Genomic DNA, 20,319 nt, shown 5'->3' with positions numbered 1-20,319 from the left:
CTGCGGAGTACATTTATGTGGAACACCTGGTGTTCAAATCGCTTTTCTTTATTGCAGCTATTTTAGTTCTCGTATTTGGAACCGTGTCAACTTGACCACCTCTGTTTCACAAACTTGAATGTGGAATCTGTTATAACTTCAGTCCAGTATCATTAAAAGAGAAGACTAGTATCCATATTTCATTCAACATGGTGCCTTTATTGTGAGCCCTCTGAGTGCACATAATAGCTACTATGAATCCATGACTGCTGTGTGCTAGCTTCCTTCTGTGCCCTTTTAACACACTGGCTCTTTTGCTGTTCACTGCAGGCTCTTCTTAGCTGCATTTTACAGATGGGGAAATAGAGGCCCCAGAGAGGAAAGGAATACCACTTTGTCAGGTACTTTGGATACAGAGTTCTGTTACACACCTGCTGCCCTCTGGGAATTTAGCATCTTAAAGGGCTGCAGAAGCACCGAACTATGATGCATCATGGGGTATGATGGTAGTCCATGGCTTCTGTAAACAGATGTTAGAGAACCTGAAAGGCAATTGTAACATTTAGCTGGGGGTGGAGTGGTGTTAAGAAAGGGATCACAGGCAGGTGACACGTATCTGAAACTTACAGAATGCTATGGTTGTTTATTGCTGCTTTACAAACCACACTAAAACCTAGCAGCTTCAAATAACAACAGTCATGTCTTCTTATCTCTCCCAGTTCTGAAGGTTGACCGGGCAGTTCAGTTTCTTTTATGAAACTGCAGTCAGATATAGTGGCTAGGGCCGTGCTCATCTCAAAGACTGCTTTGTTCACATGCCTGGCATCTGGGCTGAGAAGATTGAAAAAGCTGGGGGCTGGAGTAGCTCGGGCTTTCTCTTCTCTTTGTGGTTTCTCCTTACCATCTTTCCTTATGTTGTTGTCAGACTATCTGGATTTCTTATGTGGTGGCTGAGGGCTCCCAGAGTATCCCAAGAGAAACCAGCAAATGCGTCATGTCATTTTTCTGTAATTTAGCTTTGAAATTTGGGCAGCTTTGTCTCCGTTGTGTCTTATTCACGGAAGCAGTCACACAGGCCCTCCCAAGTTCAAGGGAAATATTTATAGGCTCCACTTGAAGTTGACTGGGCTTGGGTGAGCCTGAGATGGCTTCCACAGCTGTTGGAACAGGCCTGCGTTGCTCTCTGGCTGGTGTCGGAAGCCTCAGCCCCTTGCCCTGGGGAGCTCTCCATGGGGCTTCTCGGGCATCCTCTCAACAAGGTGACTCCTGGCTTTCTCCTGGAGCAATCGATCCAGAGAGCAGGGCAGAGCCTGTAATGCTTTATACAACCTCCCCTTGGAAGTCAAACACCATCATTTACAGCTTACTCTGTTAGAAATAAATCACTAGTCATCCCCACTCAAGGGGAAAAGCAATAAGCTCCATCTTTAGAAGGGAGTACCAAAGAATTTGTGGACATAGTTTAAATTATATTTCATATATTCAAGGTTTTGTCCTGCTACCATTAGTATTTTCTTCAAACTAAACATTTAGACCATTTTCTTTAGTAAATTTCTAGCCTGGTTCTACTCCTGGCTCTTCTCCCTGTGAACTTGGTTTTCTTTGTAGGACTTTTCTAGAATCATTGTTTTCGAGCCTGTTTTTGCTTACGTTTTTACTTTTAGCCACCTGATCAGATCACCTGATATACAAACTAACTTTATCACAACGAAACTATAAAATTTAAATCCATTTTACTTTGTATTGATGGTTTTTATCTTTTTATTTGTCATTATTGATTAGAATTAGAACATTCAAATACTAAAATAAATAGGAAAAATGTTTTAAATTCTCTACTTGTAGGAAAACATTTCCTCTACCTACCTACATTGGAATGGCTGGTCTAGGGCTGGTATATCTGTATTTTATTGGAGTATCACAGATTTACAATGTTGTGTTAGTGTACAGTGAAGTGATCCAATTATAAATGTACATATATTCATTCTTTTTTTAGATTCTTTTATCATATGGATTATCACAGAATATTGAGTAGAGTTTCCTTTGCCGTAAAATAGGTCCTTGTTATGTATCTTATATATAATAGTGTGTATGTGTTCATCTCAGGTTTCTCATTTATCCCTCCCCACCGAGTTTGTTTTCATTATCTGTTAGTCTGTTTTCTGTAATAATTTCATTTCTTTTTTAAAAAAATTGGATTCCATGTCTGAGTGATATCATAAGATATTTGTCTTTGTCTTACTTCACTCAGTATGATGATTTCTAGGTCCGTCTATGTTGCTGCATATGGCATTATTTCATTCTTTTTTTGTGGCTGAGTAATATTGCCTTTTATATGTACCACATCTTTTTTATCCGTTCCCTTGGATGGACCTTTAGGGTGCATCCATGTCTCGGCTGTTGTAAATAGTGCTGCAGTGAACACGGGGGTGCAGGCATCCTTTTGGATTATGGTTTTCCCTGGATACATGTCCGGCAGTGGGATTGATGAATCATATGTTGGTTTTATTTTTTTACGTTTTTAAGGAACCTCTCTACTGTTCTCCCTTATGGTTGTACCAATTTATATTTTGCATGGGGCCGATATTAATCATTGATCACTTTGGAGACTGAGAGATAATTTCATGATTAATAAACAGATTGAAAGGTCTAAGTGGCCTTGACCTTTTGTCCTATTGTCTTATAAAAATCTTTCTAATCTCTATTTTTCATTTCAGAGTTAATTAGAAAGATAGTTAAGGAACTCCTCTATCAATCGATACTGCCCCAAACATTAAGTTGTTTGCATGTGTTTACAGGTGAAGACCCAGAAGAAAGGCATGGACAGGTTCTCATCCTTCTAGTGGAGCAGGCACTGCGTTTCCATGACTATAAAGCTGCCAACGTGCATTGTCAGGAGCTGATGGCCACAGGTGAAGTAGACACCACTTAACACTTTGCTCATGTTCTCTCTCATGGAAGAGGTCTCTTTTGAAATCACTTGGTCTAATTGGTAAGCCAGCCACACTGTGTTCATAAGCCTTGGGAGGTGTTTTGTGAGCACTGATAAGTAGGTATTCCATGTGCTTGTATATTAATGTAAATACTTTAGTGGGCTCAAAGGGTTACGTTTTATCTGGGATATGGTTGCTTTCCATTCTGTATTAAAAGCAGGCTCATAATTTTAATAGCAATTTTATGTAAAATATTGTAATTTTAAAATATTACAAAATATGTTATGTAAATATTTTAATTTTTATGTATTTGTCATATAAAAGAAAAAATTTCAAATTTGAAATATCTGTAATTTGTGACTATTTTGTCAGTATTTCTATCCTTTAATTTCTTTAAAAGATCACAAAACGCTTTTCGAATTTGAGCAGTTGGGAAGTAGCTTGCCACTGATATTGAAATTATAACTCAAGTCTCTGGAGGATAAGCAGGTTTTATTGTGGAATAATTTCTCTGTGAAAGAGCACATTCCCCAGAGGAGTGGCCAGTAATGTTGTCTTATCACAGGCTCTGGGCTAAATGATCTGCTTTTTGTAGTTGTGCCTGAGTATGTGGAAACTCAGGCACACTTACCTGTTTACCTACGGCCTGTGCATGCCTGAAGGACTAATGTTGAAGCTGAAACTCCAATACTTTGGCCACCTGATGTGAAGAGCTGACTCATTGGAAAAGACCCTGATGCTGGGGAAGATTGAGGGAAGGAGGAGAAGGGGACAACAGAGGATGAGATGGTTAGATGGCATCACCAACTCGATGGACATGGGTTTGGGTGGACTCCGGGAGTTGGTGGTAGACAGGGAGGCCTGGCGTGCTGTGGCTCATGGGGTCGAAAAGAGTCGGACGTGACTGAACTGAACTGTGCACGCCTATGCGTGGCTAACAGTGCAGTGCTTCACTTTGTGATACCTGCTGGTGTTGCATACTGATGATCTGTATACTTGCTGTATACCGGTAAAGGAAACGATTATTCTGACACTTGTTAAAAATGGTAAGGAAGACTTTATTCAGGACTTTTGTAACGGGAGAGAAATCAGGCTCAATTCCAAATATGGAAAAGACAGCTGGGAATTTATCACTGAGGATCAGATTGAGGGGATCAACAATGGTTGAAAAATTACAGTGATGAGACACCTGGGGTAGGGGCATTTGTACTAAACCGACTTACTGGTGGCAGGCCAGGGTGATCAGATACAGAGGGTGAGAGATTCTCTTTAAACTGACTTGGCAGGATTCTTGACTGAAACTGGGTTATAACAGGTTCAGCAAAGTCTGGGCCGAGGTAGAGGCCTCGTTTAGAAGAGGACTCAGAGAAACCTGAGTGAAGTTTGGTCAAGGAGAGAGTTTGGCAATACATCTGTGAAAATGTTGAAAACTAGGAAAAAGCTTAACACTTTATAACCTCAGCATTGGAAAACTGGTTTCATGAAAAAACTGTCAAATATTAACCTAGTGATGGTGCACCATTAAATTCAGAATAGTTATGATATTCTGGAAAATCATTGTCTTAATTCACTCTCATTTACTTAGAGAGCTTTGTATTAAATTTATTCCTATAAATGATAGTACTTGGATTAATTCTGACTTTGTATATTTAGAGAAATTATCCTGGGCCAAGGCCTTTGTACATAGAAACAAGACCTACTTTCTAACTGGATCTCCTTCAAATAAGAATGAAAATGCATTTTAAGAGTTCAGAGCATAAACTTGCATAGGGAAAAGCCCTATGCCGAGAGTCAGACTCTGACTGTATTTTTGGCACTGACCTTGGATCTCTATCTTCATCTGTGAAGTGGATGATTCTTTGTAGCTTTCCACAATAATTTATCTTTTTCTAGCACTTTGCAGTGTATAAACTACTTTTAAGTACACAGTTTGTTTTAAAATAAAGATTGTTTAATCTTTACAATCTTCCCTTAACAACCTTCTTTGGTGGCTCAGATGGTAAAGAATCTGCCTGCAATGAGGGAGACCTGGGTTCAACCCCTGGGTTGGGAAGATCCCCTGGAGAAGGGAATAGCTACCCACTCCAGTATTCTGGCCTGGAGAATTCCATGGACTGTACAATCTGTGGGGTTGCACAGAGTTGGACACAACTGAGCAACTTACATTTTCACTTTACAACCAAGGGAAAGAGGAATTACTATTATTTTTGGTTTTTTGCGGTGGTGAGGGTTGATGATGTTTGGACCTTTCTCAAGCTCACACAGTGCTTGGGCCATACTCAGTTCTTTCTGAATTCAGATACTCAGTTGTTTTTACTCAACATCAAATCGCAGTAAATTATCTGTAGTTATTGCCAGGTTGATTATTTGTAGTCATTTTCATCTGAAATTTAACACGGTTTATCGGAAAAACTTGTCTGGAGCACTGCTGAACTTTCTGGGTAATACACTCACATAATGTTTCTTTGCTATTTTAGATCATTATGTATTTCTGCTTATATAATGATACATATGACTTATGACTGAGTTTGCTTTGGTAACATAAGACCTCAGTAAAAAGCCATTACATTTTTCAAGTTCGATTGAAAATTTTTTTCTTCTAGTGAAAATCAGTTTGTTTTTTCTTGCCCATTTTTCAGGTTACTCTAAAAGCTGGGATGTTTGTAGCCAGTTAGGACAATCAGAAGGTTACCAGGACTTGGCCACTCGGCAAGAGCTCATGGCTTTTGCTCTGACACATTGCCCTCCCAGCAGCATTGAACTTCTTTTGGCTGCCAGCAGCTCTCTTCAGACAGAAGTAAGTCTCCCAATAAAGTAAATCCTGAATTGTATCAAGTGTATTTTGTTGGGTCTGTGGATCTTGGGTTTGTGCTCTTTTTTTTTTTTTTCCAGTAATATGAAAATTTTAATTTATGGAAAAAATAGTTTGTTACTTACAAACTATGAAAAGGGATTTGAAGATATTAGACTATAAAATAGTGTTGTTGGCTTTATTCCAGTAAAGAAAGGCTACAGGTATGAGAAATAAGAGAATAGTATTAGGAAACAAATTATTGAATATAATGGGGAACGTTAGTATTGTCAAGAACAAAATATATAAGAAGAGGTCCTGTGTAGTATACTGGAAACATGTGAGTTAAAACCAGTGGTGGCACCGTCCCCTTAGAAGCTCTTTGGAAATGGCAGGATGTGGGCTTTGGTTGGAGAGAAGCTCAGTTTCCTAAAATTCACAGGCTAGATCTGCATCAGGGTGATGGTATGCCAGTTGTGAAACACATGTGAAGAATTCTGGAATTCACATTTTCATCTCCTGGTCATTCATTACATTGTATATCAGGTTTTCCACAGTTAATTCTGCTCCTGAAACTGTGGTTGCATCCTTGGGAAGGTGTTCATGAAGCCCTGAAGAAAGCCCGTTACCACTAGGAGATAGCATTTTTTGTTTTTTTTTTTTTTCCCCCCTTGAAAGAATGCTTTTTAAATTTCAAGTCTACATTGTAAAATGAGGCAAATTTAAAAACAATTCTATTATAATATATAGTGTTCTTTTTCAGATTCTTTATCAGAGAGTGAATTTTCAAATCCATCCAGAAGGAGGGGAGAGTATCAATATGTCACCATTGATGAGTAAAGCACTGCAGGAGGTGAGTCTGGGTGAGAGGGAGGAGGAGTTTGAAAGGTGCTTGTGAGAGGAATGAAACAGTCACCTCACACTGTGTGTGTGGTGTGTGTAGACTGTTCTTTTAAGCTTTGTGTGTCTGTGTGAAATATAGTATTCATATCAGTTCAGTTCAGTCAGTCGCTCAGTCGTGTCCGACTCTTTGCGACCCCATGGGCTGCAGCATGCCAGGCCTCCCTGTCCATCACCAACTCCCAGATTCATATGGAAAAATACATAAAACAAAGATGTCCATCTCAATAAAGTATCATAAAGAAAACATGCACAAACCCATCACACAGATGAAGAAATGGCTCATGACAAACCTTCCCCTGCACACCCTTCTAACTCTTTGTTGTCCTTCCCGAGATCCTGACTCATCATGATAACTAGATCCATGTGTGTTTTGTTCTTCTTTTAAAGTAATTGAAAAACCTGTAACACTCATCCCAGAGTGGTAGTTTAATTTTGCCTGTTTTTGCACTGTACAGAAAGTTACATTTAGTATTACATTTGTGAGGTTTATCTATGCTACTGTAAGTATTGCAATTGATTCATTGTTACTGCTGTTTAGAGATTAATTGCTATGCGCATACATTCCAGTTTATCCTTTCTAATACTGACTGACACTGGTTTATTTTCCGTTTTGGTACTGAAATAATGCTGTATCATCATTCTGTTGTGTCTAGGGCACATGTGCAGACTTGGAGGTGTGTGTTATCAGATAAGTGTGTTTGTTCAACCTCAGCTGATAATCCCTGATGATTCTCTTGAATGATTTTACCCATTGCACACTCAGCAGCTGTGTCTGGGATTGCCATTTGCTCCCATCCAGGTAGTGCCAACTACTTTGGCATGGGTAGTTGTCGACACTTTACCTTTTAAGTGTTTTGAGATACCTGTTTATGATTTTGATTTGCATTTTTCTGGTTGCCAGTGAGATGGACTTACCTCATGAGGGAGCCTCTTTTGTGAGGTTCTTTGTTCAATTCCCTTGTCCATTTTCTGTTGAATTTTAGTCATTTTTCCCTTTCCTCATTGAAATTCTAATGAATAAAATCTGTCTGGACGCATTAAGTATTAATATGTATGAGTCTCAGGAGAGCTGGTTCTGGGAAAGGAAGGAGGAGGTGTGTACTCACCAATACCTCTTCAACTGTTGAACCTTTGCTCCCTGGAATTGAACTTCTTATGACTATTTCTAGCAACACAGAAGTGGCTTTTTTTTTTTTTTAGGTCAAAAACAGTAGGTAGTCTAACTAGATAAATTAAGAGATGATAATCGTCTTTATAGATTGGTTTCCTCAGGATTCCTTTAAATGATAAGCTTCACTTTTAAAGTGTAAAATGTCATTCATTTTCCTAGCAACTATTTTAGAAGACATCTGTTGTGATAAGTGAGCTATATTTTAGCTCCTTTTTTTGTTTTTATGTATTTTTTGTGTTTTGTTTGCTTTATATTTCCATACGTTGATTCACAATTTTTAAAAGTCATACTCTGTTTATAGGTATTATAATGTTGAGTTGACTACATTCCTGGTGCTATACAGTGTATCTTTGTACCTTATTTATTTTATACCTAATAGTTTTTAATCTCTTAATCCATTACTTCTATTTTGCCCCTCCCACCTTCCCTTTCCTCACTCATAACCACTAATTTGTTCTCTGTACCTGTAACTCTGTTTCCTTTTGTTGTATTCACTAGTATGTTGTATTTTTTATATTCCACATATAAGTGATATCATACATATTTGTCTTTATCTGACATTTCATTTAACACAACACCTTCCAAGTTCATCCATGTTATTGCAAATGGCAAAATTTCATTCCTTTTTATGGCTGAGCACTATCCATTGCGTGTGCTTGTGTGTGTACACCACATCTTTATAAATTGACTGTAACCATATTGTCAAATTCATTTGTAGTTGTATACCTTGTAGTTCTTCTAGAAGTCTGGTTCAAAGCTTCATCTGTGGAGTCTATTGATAGAGTTAGAGGAAGAATATTTAGCTTTTGCCTACAGTCAAATATACACAATTACCTCATTTCCATAATTCTTCCTTTTATATTAAACTTCTTTTTGGCAGCCATGTATTGAGTACACATGTGTATCCCCAGTTCAGTGCTAAGTGATCTCAGGATCTCAAAAAAGTTTGTAAGGTGACTTTTGGCTCTTAAGAATTTTTCTCCTCTTCCTTCTATAAATGGTAACTCCAAGACAGCAGTGATCGATAGAATTTTCTACAGTGAGGGGAATATACTATATATCTACACTGTCCAGTATGGCAGCCACTAGTCACGTATAGCTGCTGAGTATGTGAACTATAGGTAGTGCAACTAAGGAATCAAAATTTAAATTTTGTTTAATTTTATTTAAGTTACTTTTACTAACCACATAAGGCTGCTGGATACCTGAGTGGACATCACAGTTCTAGAAGGTGAGATACTCAGAAGAGGATGGTGTTTCACCATCAGTGCTGCAGACAGAGGACTTTGTTTGTTTATTTCTATGGTTGCACTCCCTTTGAATTGAAGTCACAGCATTTTCCAGGGGCTTGGAGTGATGAGGATGCTTTCTTCCTTTGGCATGTTTTTTGACTTGTATTGATTAGAAACTATTCGGTTTTCATTCGGTTTTCTCCAGGGGATTCAGAACAGATCTTATTTTGGAGATTTGCCAGATTTTACTATTTCTCAAGGTCCAGCTGAAGACTTGCTTTTCACGAGAATCTTTATCCCAGTTTTTGTACCTTTTGATCCTCTGATCTCTCCCTACTTGTTCAGCTACATCTCTCCCTGTTGCTCCAGCCTTCTCTCTTTTCATGCCTTCCAAACATGTGCTGTGTTCCAGTCATGCTGAACTTACCCCATTCTCTGAGTAGGCTCTGTCCAGCTTTGGTGTTATTTAGGGTTCTCTCTGAAGCTCCAAAACTTTGGCCACCTGATGCGAAGAGCCGACTCCTTGGAAAAGACCCTGATGCTGGGAAAGATTGAAGGCGGGAGGAGAATGGGATGACAGAGGATGAGATGGTTGGATGGCATCACTGAATCAATGGACATGAATTTGAGTCAAGTTCAGGAGATAGTGAAGGACAGGGAAGCCTGGCGTGGTCCATGAGGTTGCAAATGGTAGGACATGACTGAGCAACTGAACAACAACTGCCACTACTGGGCTTCCCAGGTGGCTCAGTGCTAAAGAATCTTCCTACCAATTCAGGAGATGCAGGTTTGATCCCTGGGTTGGGAACATCCCCTGGAGAAAGAAATGGCAACCTACTCTAGTATTCTTGCCTGGAAAATCCTATGGGCAGGATCCTGGTGGGCTACAGTCCATGGGATCGCAGAAGAGTCAGCCATGACCGAGTGACTGAACAGCTGCCTGTACTGCCCTTCTTGTCTTGTGCTCTGGTCATCTTCCTGCCTTCTTGATCCCACCTAAGCTGTTGTCGTCTTTATCGAGTTTTCCTTGAGTCCCCATCGTTCCTTCTTCTGTATCCCCCCAGCATCTCATCGCATAGTGTCAGCGTGTGTATGGTTCAATTTGGCGTGTGTGTGACTTGGAATGTGTCACTTACCTTTGGAGCTCTCTCCAGAGAGTGCTTGCCACAGAGTGAGTGCCTAGTAAATACTTAATACAGCTGCATTGGAAACTCCCACTGCAGAAAGATCAGTGTGTGGTATAAATGGGTTAGAAAGTAAAACTAAGGAATTTCCAACTCGACTCACGTGTGTGATCTGGGTACTATTGAGAACCTGTTGTGTTCTGGCCATGTAAGGGGAGTATCATTTCTCTGTTCAGTATAGGACTGCATCGTGTTTCTGCTGAGTTCAGCTCCATAAGCTTATTCTGAAATCCCCACATCCTTCTTTATAAAATCCAGGAGAAGCCTTTTGCGACCTTTGGGTTTTCCATTTCCTGCTTCTCTGATGAATTAAAAGTGTCATCCAGGCTCTGTGGTGGCCTCTTTGGAGTAGGTAGGGCATGCTAATGTCTCCACAGGGCACATCCTGATCCATTCAGTGTCCTCAATACCTGCGGGAGACTGCTAGCAGTGCTTCACAGGATCCACTTTGCAAGGGAGAGGAATTCTTCCAAAATGATTTATTTATTTATTTATTTTATTTTTTAGTGCCTTAAAAGCTTTCCTGTCTTCCTTTTTCCTCTTTCAGCAAGCTGTAATATTAATAGATCTAGATCTGACGAAGTGCTAATCCAAACCCTCAAACACATTATGTCTTTGATTCATGAGGCACACTTCAGAATATTATAGCTACTATTATTAGATTAAAATACAGTGCTTAGCTATAAGATGCCGTGTGTTACACATTAACAGTAAGTGTAATAACCACATTAAATTATAACTCATAAATGAGAGCTGACTGTATATGTAATCTGCTTAATGCCCAAGACTTTCATTACTCAGTTGTGAAAAGGATGATTTTTACTTGTATATCCAAGCAAAGGAAAGATGTAACTGCTGTGTAGTTGCATTTGTGTTACTACAGTGGAGCCTACGAGTTTGAAGATATTGGCTGTTGTTCTCAAGAACAAGATATTTGTTTTTAAATAAAATGCATAATTTGTGAGTAACTACCAAAATTAGAATTTCCAGCTTCTTATTAATGTTGATTATTATGTTTTTTAGATGTAACAGTATTCCACCACTTAGAACGTATTAACATTTTGTTTAACTAGTGTTAGTTATATCAGTTAGCCAATAGTGTTTTCCCCATATAAATCTAATTAGAGTTGGAAATGGATTATATACAAGGTTCCCATTAAAAAATCATTTTCACTGTGGGAAATCTTGTTATGAACATTTTAAGTGGCTACAGATTTATAAGACTGGACTAATTAATGTTTAGAACTGGGGGCATGGGCTTGGCATAGAGCTGTTTTGAATGTATAAAAGGAATATTTAGAAATATTGAAATAAATGTAAGCGTGTGACAGTTGTATTTCAGTACCACGGACAACTCTTTCTTTTCCCCTTCACCAGTTAATGGGCATTTGGGTTGTTTGTACTTTTCAGCTATAATGAATAATGTTGCTATGAGCATTTGTATACAAGTCTTTGTATGAAAATATGTTTTGATTTGTTGTGTAGGTATCTGGGAGTGGAACTGAAACATTGTATGGTGTATGTTGCTGCTAAGTCGCTTCAGTCGTGTCCGACTCTGTGCAACCCCATAGACGGCAGCCCACCGGGCTCCCCCGTCCCTGGGATTCTCCAGGCAAGAACACGAGTGGGTTGCCATTTCCTTCTCCAATGCAGGAAAGTGAAAAGTGAAAGTGAAGTCGCTCAGTCGTGTCCGACTCTTAGTGACCCCCTGGACTGCAGCCCACCAGGCCCCTCTGTCCATGGGATTTTCCAGGCAAGAGTACTGGAGTGGGGTGCCATTGCCTTCTCCGTGTATGGTGTATATGCTTTAAATATTGGAAGACATTGCCAAATTGTTTTTCCAAGTGGCTGCACCAGGAATTAAGTTTCCCCTTTCTTTACATCCTTGCTAATAGTTAACTCTTGACTGGTTTTTTTGTTAAAGCTATTCTTTTGAAGGTGTGTGGTATCTCCTTATCCTTTTGGTATGTGTTTCCAAATAAGTAATGATAATGAACATCTTTTCATGTGCTTACTTGCCATTTCTATACCTTCTTTGGTGAAGTGGCTATAAATATTTTCCCAATTTTTTTTTAACTGTTATGTCAACTCCTTATTAAGTTGTAAGAGTTTTTGTTGTTGTTTTTAAACTCTTGAATACAAGTTGTTGTTGGATGTGCGATTTGAAAAGATTTTTCTCTCAGTGTGTGATTTGACTTTTTACTTTCTTAATAGTGCCTTTTGAAGTACAGAACCTTTTAATGTTGCTCAAGTCCACTTTATTAACCTTTTCTTTTAAGGCTTGCATTTTTGGTGTTGTATCAAAGAAATCTGTGCCTAGCTCAAACCTGTGAAGATTTACTCCTGTGCTTTTTCCTAAGAGTTTTATAGTTTTAGCTTTTATATTTATTGAGAGGTAGTAATGAGCCACTTTTTGTATGAGATAAATATAGGGTTGAGGAAAATCCACATGTAGAAAGATCAGTTTAGAATTTTATCTCCTGTTATATACAAAAATGAACTCAATAGGATCATGTGTGTTTTTTCTTTTATGTGATCTTGTTCTTTCTTAAAGGATTTTAAATCTTACGTTGCACAAAGGCATAAATTAATATTTTAAAGTTTAAAATGATTTCATCTGAAATAGATTTGTATCACAGTTATTGCCTTAGTAATTTCTTTTCCCCAGATGTTTTGAAATTTTGGTTTTCAAGCTCATGTTATGTTTCCTGAACCATCTGCCCTTGTCGTTACATACAGACCATTTATGTCATAACATGATAGTGGTTATTGGATACATGTGCCATGATTATTTATCTTTTCCTTTGCTTTTGGGCATTTGGATTGTGCCCAGTCTTCCTATATTTTAGACTGAACTTCACTGAGCATTTTATGTACATATCTTTGCATATTCATGCTAGTATTGCCCTGGGATATAATGGAAAATATGGGCTCCTAAGACAGATAGTTTCCTGTTTATTGTGGTCTGTCCTCCATAACTTTGTTTAAGTGCTGATTAAAAAATGAAACAGAAAAAGAAAATAAAAATATACTAAATATACCTCTATTTTTCCTAAATACAGTTCTCTTAATCTGGATCCAGAATGCTAGAAGATTCGAGAAGGGTTCAGTCCCTAAGGCCCCTGAAGTAGTGTGTCAAATCTGGCGTGTCTGTTTGTGACTTAGTGTGTTCATGTATGTACACACGCATGAGTACATTCAGTTTTCTGGAGAAGGCACTTACAGCTTGCCTTAGGAATGTGTGGGGGGCCGGGACTTCCAAAGAGGAGAACATCTACATTGTAGCCTGGCGTTTTAATTAGCAGATGAACTGAAGCCGAGCCGGACTTTAGAGTGATTAGTACTCACGGGGTTTTCTTCTACTGCTTCTTCTGACAAATAATTCCCGAAGCAGCATCACCAGTAATAAGCATTCCATTGTTAATATTTTGAGTTCGGGATGCAATTTGCTCTAAGTATGGGGCTTCCCCAGTGGCTCAAGTAGTAAAGACTCTACCTGCAGTGCAGGAGACACAGGAGACAGGAGTTCAACCCCTGGGTTGGAAAGAGACTCTGGAGGAGGAAATGGCAACCCACTCCAGTATTCTTGCCTGGATAATCCCATGGACAGAGGATGCAGTCCATGGGGTCATAGTGTCAGACACGACTGAGCACATGCATGCATGACATGACATGATGAAGTGTTAGGTGAAGGGAAGTACTTTTGATTATTTAAAGATATGTTGGAAGAGAAAGGGTAGTAGCTTAGCTCAGTTTGAGCTGTTTGTGATCCTTAGTCTCTGTTATGGGTACCACCAGCTCAGTTTGAACTTAACAAACCAGTTCTTAGAAATTAACCCTCAGATTACCAGACACCAGAGGGACAGGGAATCCTGGCATGCTGTAGTCCACGAGGTCAGAAAGAGTCGGACATGACTTGGCAACTGACTGAACAACAACAATACCAGACACCAGGGGAAGCAACTCCTGCATAGGTTAACTGTAGTAATTGATGACCAAGAATTGTTTCTGTAAGCCAAACTTGACGTGTGGAACTGTTCTTGTTCTTGTGAACCTGTTTGGTAATGTTGTCTGTTGTAGGACTTGAAAAATATTAGCAGTGTCTAGGAAGTTAACCTTTGAGCTATGTAACACTTGATGCTAATGAGATTTCATGTTAAATTTTATGCTCAGAGTTGTTGACTTGGTTTGGGAGATTAATCTATTTCTGCTGTTATACACTCTAAGTTAATTAGCAGTATGCGACTATGAATATAAAAACTGCCAGTAGTAATCATTTCAGGAGTAAATTTTGCCTAACCTCTTTTTTCTTTCACTATTACATGAAGTTGAAAAAAAAGTATTTTCCTCACTGATGACTCTGGTTACACTATAATCTTGGTAAACTGCCCCCCAATTAAATGCTTCTTCTGCAGTCTAAATGAGCCTTTTATTTTGCTTTCTCTTTTGTAATTCTTATAAGGGAGGGATCTCTTACAGAAAATCCTTTTGTCATGTACATTTCTGTGCATTGAAATTTCATTTACTTTTCAGTTTCAGATGTTTAATTTTTTTATATTGAGTTAGCCCACTCCAGTGTTCTTGCCTGGAGAATCCCAGGGATGGGGGAGCCTGGTGGGCTGCCATCTATGGGGTCGCACAGAGTCGGACACGACTGAAGCGACTTAGCAGCAGCAGCAGCCAATCCATATGAACAGAGTAAAGTTTAGATTTATTTTATGAAATGGTATAATTGTCTTATAGCCTGTATTTTTTTATATTTTTCAGTGAATTTGATTTTCCCCTGAATGAAGTTATTTCATACTTAAGTACCATGTTTATATTTTTTAGTTTCTATACTTGGATTAGTTGATAACATTCAAATCATTCCATAATCCTCTTGAGTAAGGAGATTCTAAAGATGAACCAGAATTGAAAATGTGACATGAAATCTTATCTGAATAACAGCTACTGTAGGCATAACATATTAGATTTAGAAAATGTTTCTTCAAGCATAGCTACAGTAAAATCAGACTTCTTATTCATATCTATAGTACAAGCTATACTTCAGTAATTTTCATACACCCTGAGCATGTAATAATCAACCAACATCGTCTCTGCCCTTGAAAAGCTACTGTCTAGTTGAGAAGACAGACAGAAAAATCATGATTATGGCAAGTACATTAAAAGTAGGCATGTAATATAATGAGTGGGAAGGAGAAGAGTATCTTCTTGACAGGATTTTACTGACAGCAAAAATACCACATTTCAAGGAAGATATAGAATTTCTTTGTGACCTTGGAGCAGAAAAAGACTTCATACAAAAAAAATACTAATTATAAAGTTTAAAAGCTGATAAACTGAACTAATTTAGAAGTTTAAAAACTTCTTTTAATCAAGACATCAGTAAGATAAAATATAATCTGCAGAATAATAGAAAATGTTCATAATTCATATATCTAATAAGGACTATGTATCCAGAATATACCAAAAAACCCCCAAAAAACTGCAAATGAATAAGAAAGACAGACAACCAACAGAAGAATGGGCAGAAGATTTGAACAGGCACTTGAAGATCATCCACTTTCTTTTTTCTGTGGTTGGATCCAGAACCCTTGAATGTCTCTGCTTATTTGACTTACCTCAGTCCCTTTTCATCTTTAGCAGAAACAAAAGCATTTAAACTTAAAAATGCATTTCAGATTGAAATATACCTTATGGAAACCTCTTCTATTCCCAGTATCACTGCCTTAATTCAGTTCCCGATTATTTTATCTTTTTAATTGTAAATTTTTTTTTTTTGGCCCCGCAAGGCAGGTTGCAGGATCCTAGTTCCCTAACTGATCTTGGGTGGCCTTGGGCTGCAGCCGCTTGGAACAGTGCTTGGGTTCCCAGCCAGAGATGGGCTGGGTCGCGGTGGTAAAAGCACCAGGTCCTAGCCACTAGGCCAGTGGTCAATGTCAAGGGTCCTGACCCTTCGGCTTTGCAGAAAAGAATTACCACAAAGACAGAAAGTAGTGAAGCAAGTAAAGTATTTATTAGGAGTAAAAAGAGTACATTACCTGTGGATAGACACAGGCAGACTCGGAGGGAAAGTCCCTGAGTTGCTGAGTCATGCCTTTGTGGTAGTTTGAATTACTTTTATGGGGCATTTCTTTCTGGTTTCCTTTGGCCAGTCATTGTGATTTGCCTGTTTCACAGTCCTTACTTGGTTTATCTCAAGATCCTCCCATGTGGGCGCATGCATCTCTTTGCCAAGATGGATTCTACCACAAAGGCATATGGGTGGAACATCCCATGACATGACTCCCCTTTGGCCTCCAAGGAGCCTTTTCTGCCCATGTGTGGTCAGGGAGGTCTTCTGACTTCGGGAACGAGAAATATGTGGTCTGTGCAGGGCCCAGCCTCCTCCCTTTATTCCCCTGCTATTTTTGTCTTGGAATTTCCATCAGTAGAGAATGAATCTCCAATTACTTTAGCCTGGGTTGGGGGGGGAATCTCCAATTACTTTAGCCTGGGTTGGGGGGGGGGGCGGTCCCATCTGCCTCCTGCCTCATGACCCAGGATTAAACCCAGGCCCTTGGCAGTGTAAGCACAGGTCCTAACCTCTGGACCACCAGGGAATTCCTCAAGTCCCTGATTGTTTTAAATTTGGACTAATTCACCAATCTCCTAATGTATTCCTGCTCCTGGAATAAGATTTCTAAAACACAAATCTTGTTATGTTAACTTCTTTTGTTTAAAGCCTCTCAGGGGTATCATATTGTCCAGGTGATGATGGAGGTGCTTTGGTGTGGTCAGTAGGTCTCTTGCTGATCTTGCCTCTGCCTACCTTTGATCTTCATGTGCCCTGACCTTCATCTGTGTGTATTCTTTTCTATACCTTCATTGAATCAACTCAAGTTTCCTCCAATATTCCACGTTATTTCATGTCTCTTCTTTGTGTAAGTCTACCAGGAAGATCCCCTGGAGGAGGAAAAGGCTACCATTCCAGTATTCTGGCCTGGAGGATTCCATGGACTATATAGTTCATGGGGTCTCGAAGAGTAGGACACTACTGAGTGAATTTCACTTTCACTTTTCACCTGAAATCATGGGGGCTTCTCTGGTGGCTCAGTGGTAAATAATCCACCTACCAATGCATGTGACACAGGTTTGATCCTTGGGTTAGGAAGATCCCTCTGCAGAAGGAAATGGCAGCCCACTCCAGTATTCTTGCTTGGGAAATCCCTTGGACAGAGGAGCCTGGCGGGGTGCAATTCATGGGGTCACAAAGAGTGGGACACAACTTAGTGACTAAACAACCTGAAATCATCACCATTTCTTCTTCAGAAGTCTGAAATTCTTTTCTGCTGAAATATTACTTCTTCTGTGAAGCTTTCTATATGATGGTGCCTCTAGGCAGAGGACATAGTGATTTGTCTGTATCTCTGCCTCCCTTTGTAGTTTCTGGAGCTCAGAGGCTCCCAAAGTCAGAGGCTGTGTCCTTGTTTTTATCACCTTATTGACTAGTATAATATAGTATGACATCAAATAGGAGTCACTCAGTGAGTATTTGCTGAGTAGGGGAATGAATTCTGATTGGTTTCTGTTTTTTTTCAGGTATAAAATCTAACATAAATTGAGATGCTTACTATATTGTATACTTACATATGTACACACATATTTATATCTATATCTCTGTGTGTGTATATATATATACACACACATACACACACATATAGAGAGAGGGAGGGAGAGAGAGTATGACTAGTTACTATAGATTCCTTCTGAGATTTATTTCTGACAAAGAGCTTTTTCTGGCAGTGGTATTCAGAGAGGGATATGTATGTGTGTGTGTGTGTGTGTGTGTGTGTGTGTGTGTGTGTATAGTACTAGTTCTATTCAGTGCAGAGTTACTGGGAGCAAAAGCTTAGAAGCAGAATGAAGCAGAATGTACTTGAATCTGAAGCTTTTCAGTAGCCCAGATGAACACACTCAGTGAGGAGCTGTCCAGGGTAAGCAGACCCTGCCCCCACGATGCAGGGAGGGAGTTAGCAGTACCATCTACACTACTGCCTAATAGCAGAAGCTTTTTGGCCGGGGTCCTGACCCTGTTAGAAAAGAGGAGCCTCTGGAGTGCAGGAGCCGGACTCAGCTTTTTTTCCTTCTGTTAAGTCTGGTGTGATGAGCCGACTGTGCTACTAAAGAGGAGAAGAAATGAGCCTCCTGCCGCCTTCTCAAATAGTGAAGAAATTAAGGAAAGACTTCTAGTAATGCTGCCATTGAAACAACTGTGTGTGTGTGTGTGTGTGTGTATGTTCCCTCGCAGTGTTTATGCCCAGTATACACATAACAGGCCTTGTAAAGCCCTGACACATATCAAGCTTTCACGATGTGGCAGCTATCATTATGATTACTCTTGGAGGGAAATTTGTGTTTTTTCCTATGTTGGTCTTTCTACTTGTCTTTTCAGATGTGTTGATAATGAGCTTCAGTCTTCCATTCTGTCTCTTTAACCCCTCCCTCCAACCCCCACAGGCATGCAGAGAGAGGCATGCAGAGAAGTGACTTTCCTAATTGCTGAAATTGAGAGGAAGAACTGAGAATGTAAGCTTTAGCCTCCCTGGGTTTCCTCTTGAATTTGCCTGTCAGTAGAAAGGGTACATGCATGCGTGTGTGCTAGGTTGCTTCAGTAGCTCAGTCGTGTCTGACTCTTTGTGACCTCATGGCCTATAGCCCACCAGGCTCTTCTGTTAATGAGATTCTCCAGGCAAGAATACTGGAGTGGGTGGCCATGCCCTCCTCCAAGGAATCTTTCTGACCCAGGGATTGAACCCACATCTTTTAGGTCTCCTGCATTGGCAGATGAGTTCTTAACCACTAGTGTTACCTAGGAAGCCCAGAAAGGGTACACTCAGTTCTAGTTTTTGTTCCTTGCGGTTAAACACATGTGGGCTAGTTTGGTAACTTGTTTATTTAGACACTAAGTCTTTACAATCCAGTGTGTTTTACACTGACAGCACGTCCCTGTTTGGAGCAGCTGCATTTCCAGTGTTCAGTCACCCTGTATATCTGCTGGCTGCCGGGTTGGACAGCACAGGTTTGGGCAGTTCTGGAAGTTTGTTCGGCTCCATTTTCCACCACTGGGCTGCTATGATTATTTTGCTCAGATGTCTGTTCTGTAGACCCAGCTCCTCCTTGGAAAAGTGACTCCCAAGATGTAGACTCGCAGAAAGATTTTAGTCTCATTATGACTGGAGATTTAAGCCAAAGTCTCCATCTACTGCAGAATAAAAGTGATGTTGTTGATCTTTCAGATCAAAAATATATTTTCCTTTTTTTTTTAATCAATCAGTGTTCAGCTGTAAGCAACAGAAAACATTCTAGCTTTTATAAGCAGAAGGGGACTTTTTATTTTAATGAGAATTGGAGTCTTACACAATCATTCAAAGGTCTGGAGAAGCTGGATTTGGTGTATTTTTAGAGTAACTATAAGAATAATACTGAGGAGATGAACTGCCGCGGGAGCGGAAATCTGCCACAAGAAGTTGGGGAATTCGAAAGCCCCTCCTTATCAACTGTCTCCGGTGCTGCACAGACCCTGCCAGGGTAACAAGCCAGCAGAATGGTAGTCCACACTGTCCTTTACCCCGTGAAGCTAGGGTCTGGGCACTGGTACTTGTATCACCACTACTGCAGAAGAGCAACTAGGATGACTAGAAAAAATAGAAAAAGAAAAAAAAAAAGTATATTTTGCACAAGAAAAGCACCGTAATAACAAAAGCACAGGCTCTACTGTAGTTTTCACTGTGCAGATTCTACACAGTGGGTGCATCTGTTTGAGGAAAACTAGGTCACGTGAGGAATGTCAGCCCTAGGGAGTCTGGGAAATGTAGTCTTTAGCTTCTCAGCTTCTAGCAACACAGCCTGGGAGGGGTCCGGAACTGAGTTGAGTGAACCAAGCTACAGTATCTGCTGCAAAATCTGAAACCCAGGAGAAGTGCTGGTCTTTTTTGGGCACCTAAACCCCTAGCAGTTGTTTTTGACATGATTGCCCTTATATACAGTCAGTTTTACATGAGTATTTTCTTCCTTAGCATATCATCTGTGTTGTTTTCATAATTATAATTTATAGTGCATCAAGTTGATATACCTTTCCCAAAGTCCA

General features: G+C 39.6%; 1 protein-coding gene across 9 annotated transcripts in view; it reads left to right on the top strand.

Moving 5' to 3' along the window:
- The window catches only part of NBAS (NBAS subunit of NRZ tethering complex), a 325,229-nt gene that overhangs the window by 167,987 nt on the left and 136,923 nt on the right, over window positions 1-20,319 (top strand). For all 9 annotated transcript variants that reach the window (XM_081595917.1, XM_081595916.1, XM_081595914.1 and 6 more), the window contains 3 exons: window positions 2,775-2,888; window positions 5,549-5,706; window positions 6,464-6,553. In XM_081595917.1, the coding sequence (XP_081452043.1) occupies window positions 2,775-2,888; window positions 5,549-5,706; window positions 6,464-6,553 (362 nt within the window). The remainder of the gene's footprint in view (window positions 1-2,774; window positions 2,889-5,548; window positions 5,707-6,463; window positions 6,554-20,319) is intronic.

This window comes from Giraffa tippelskirchi, chromosome 4, assembly GCF_054371585.1.
Source record: "Giraffa tippelskirchi isolate mGirTip1 chromosome 4, T2T-mGirTip1v1.2.pri, whole genome shotgun sequence".
Lineage (NCBI taxonomy): Eukaryota > Metazoa > Chordata > Mammalia > Artiodactyla > Giraffidae > Giraffa > Giraffa tippelskirchi.
This window is presented reverse-complemented; position numbering and strand designations above follow the sequence as displayed.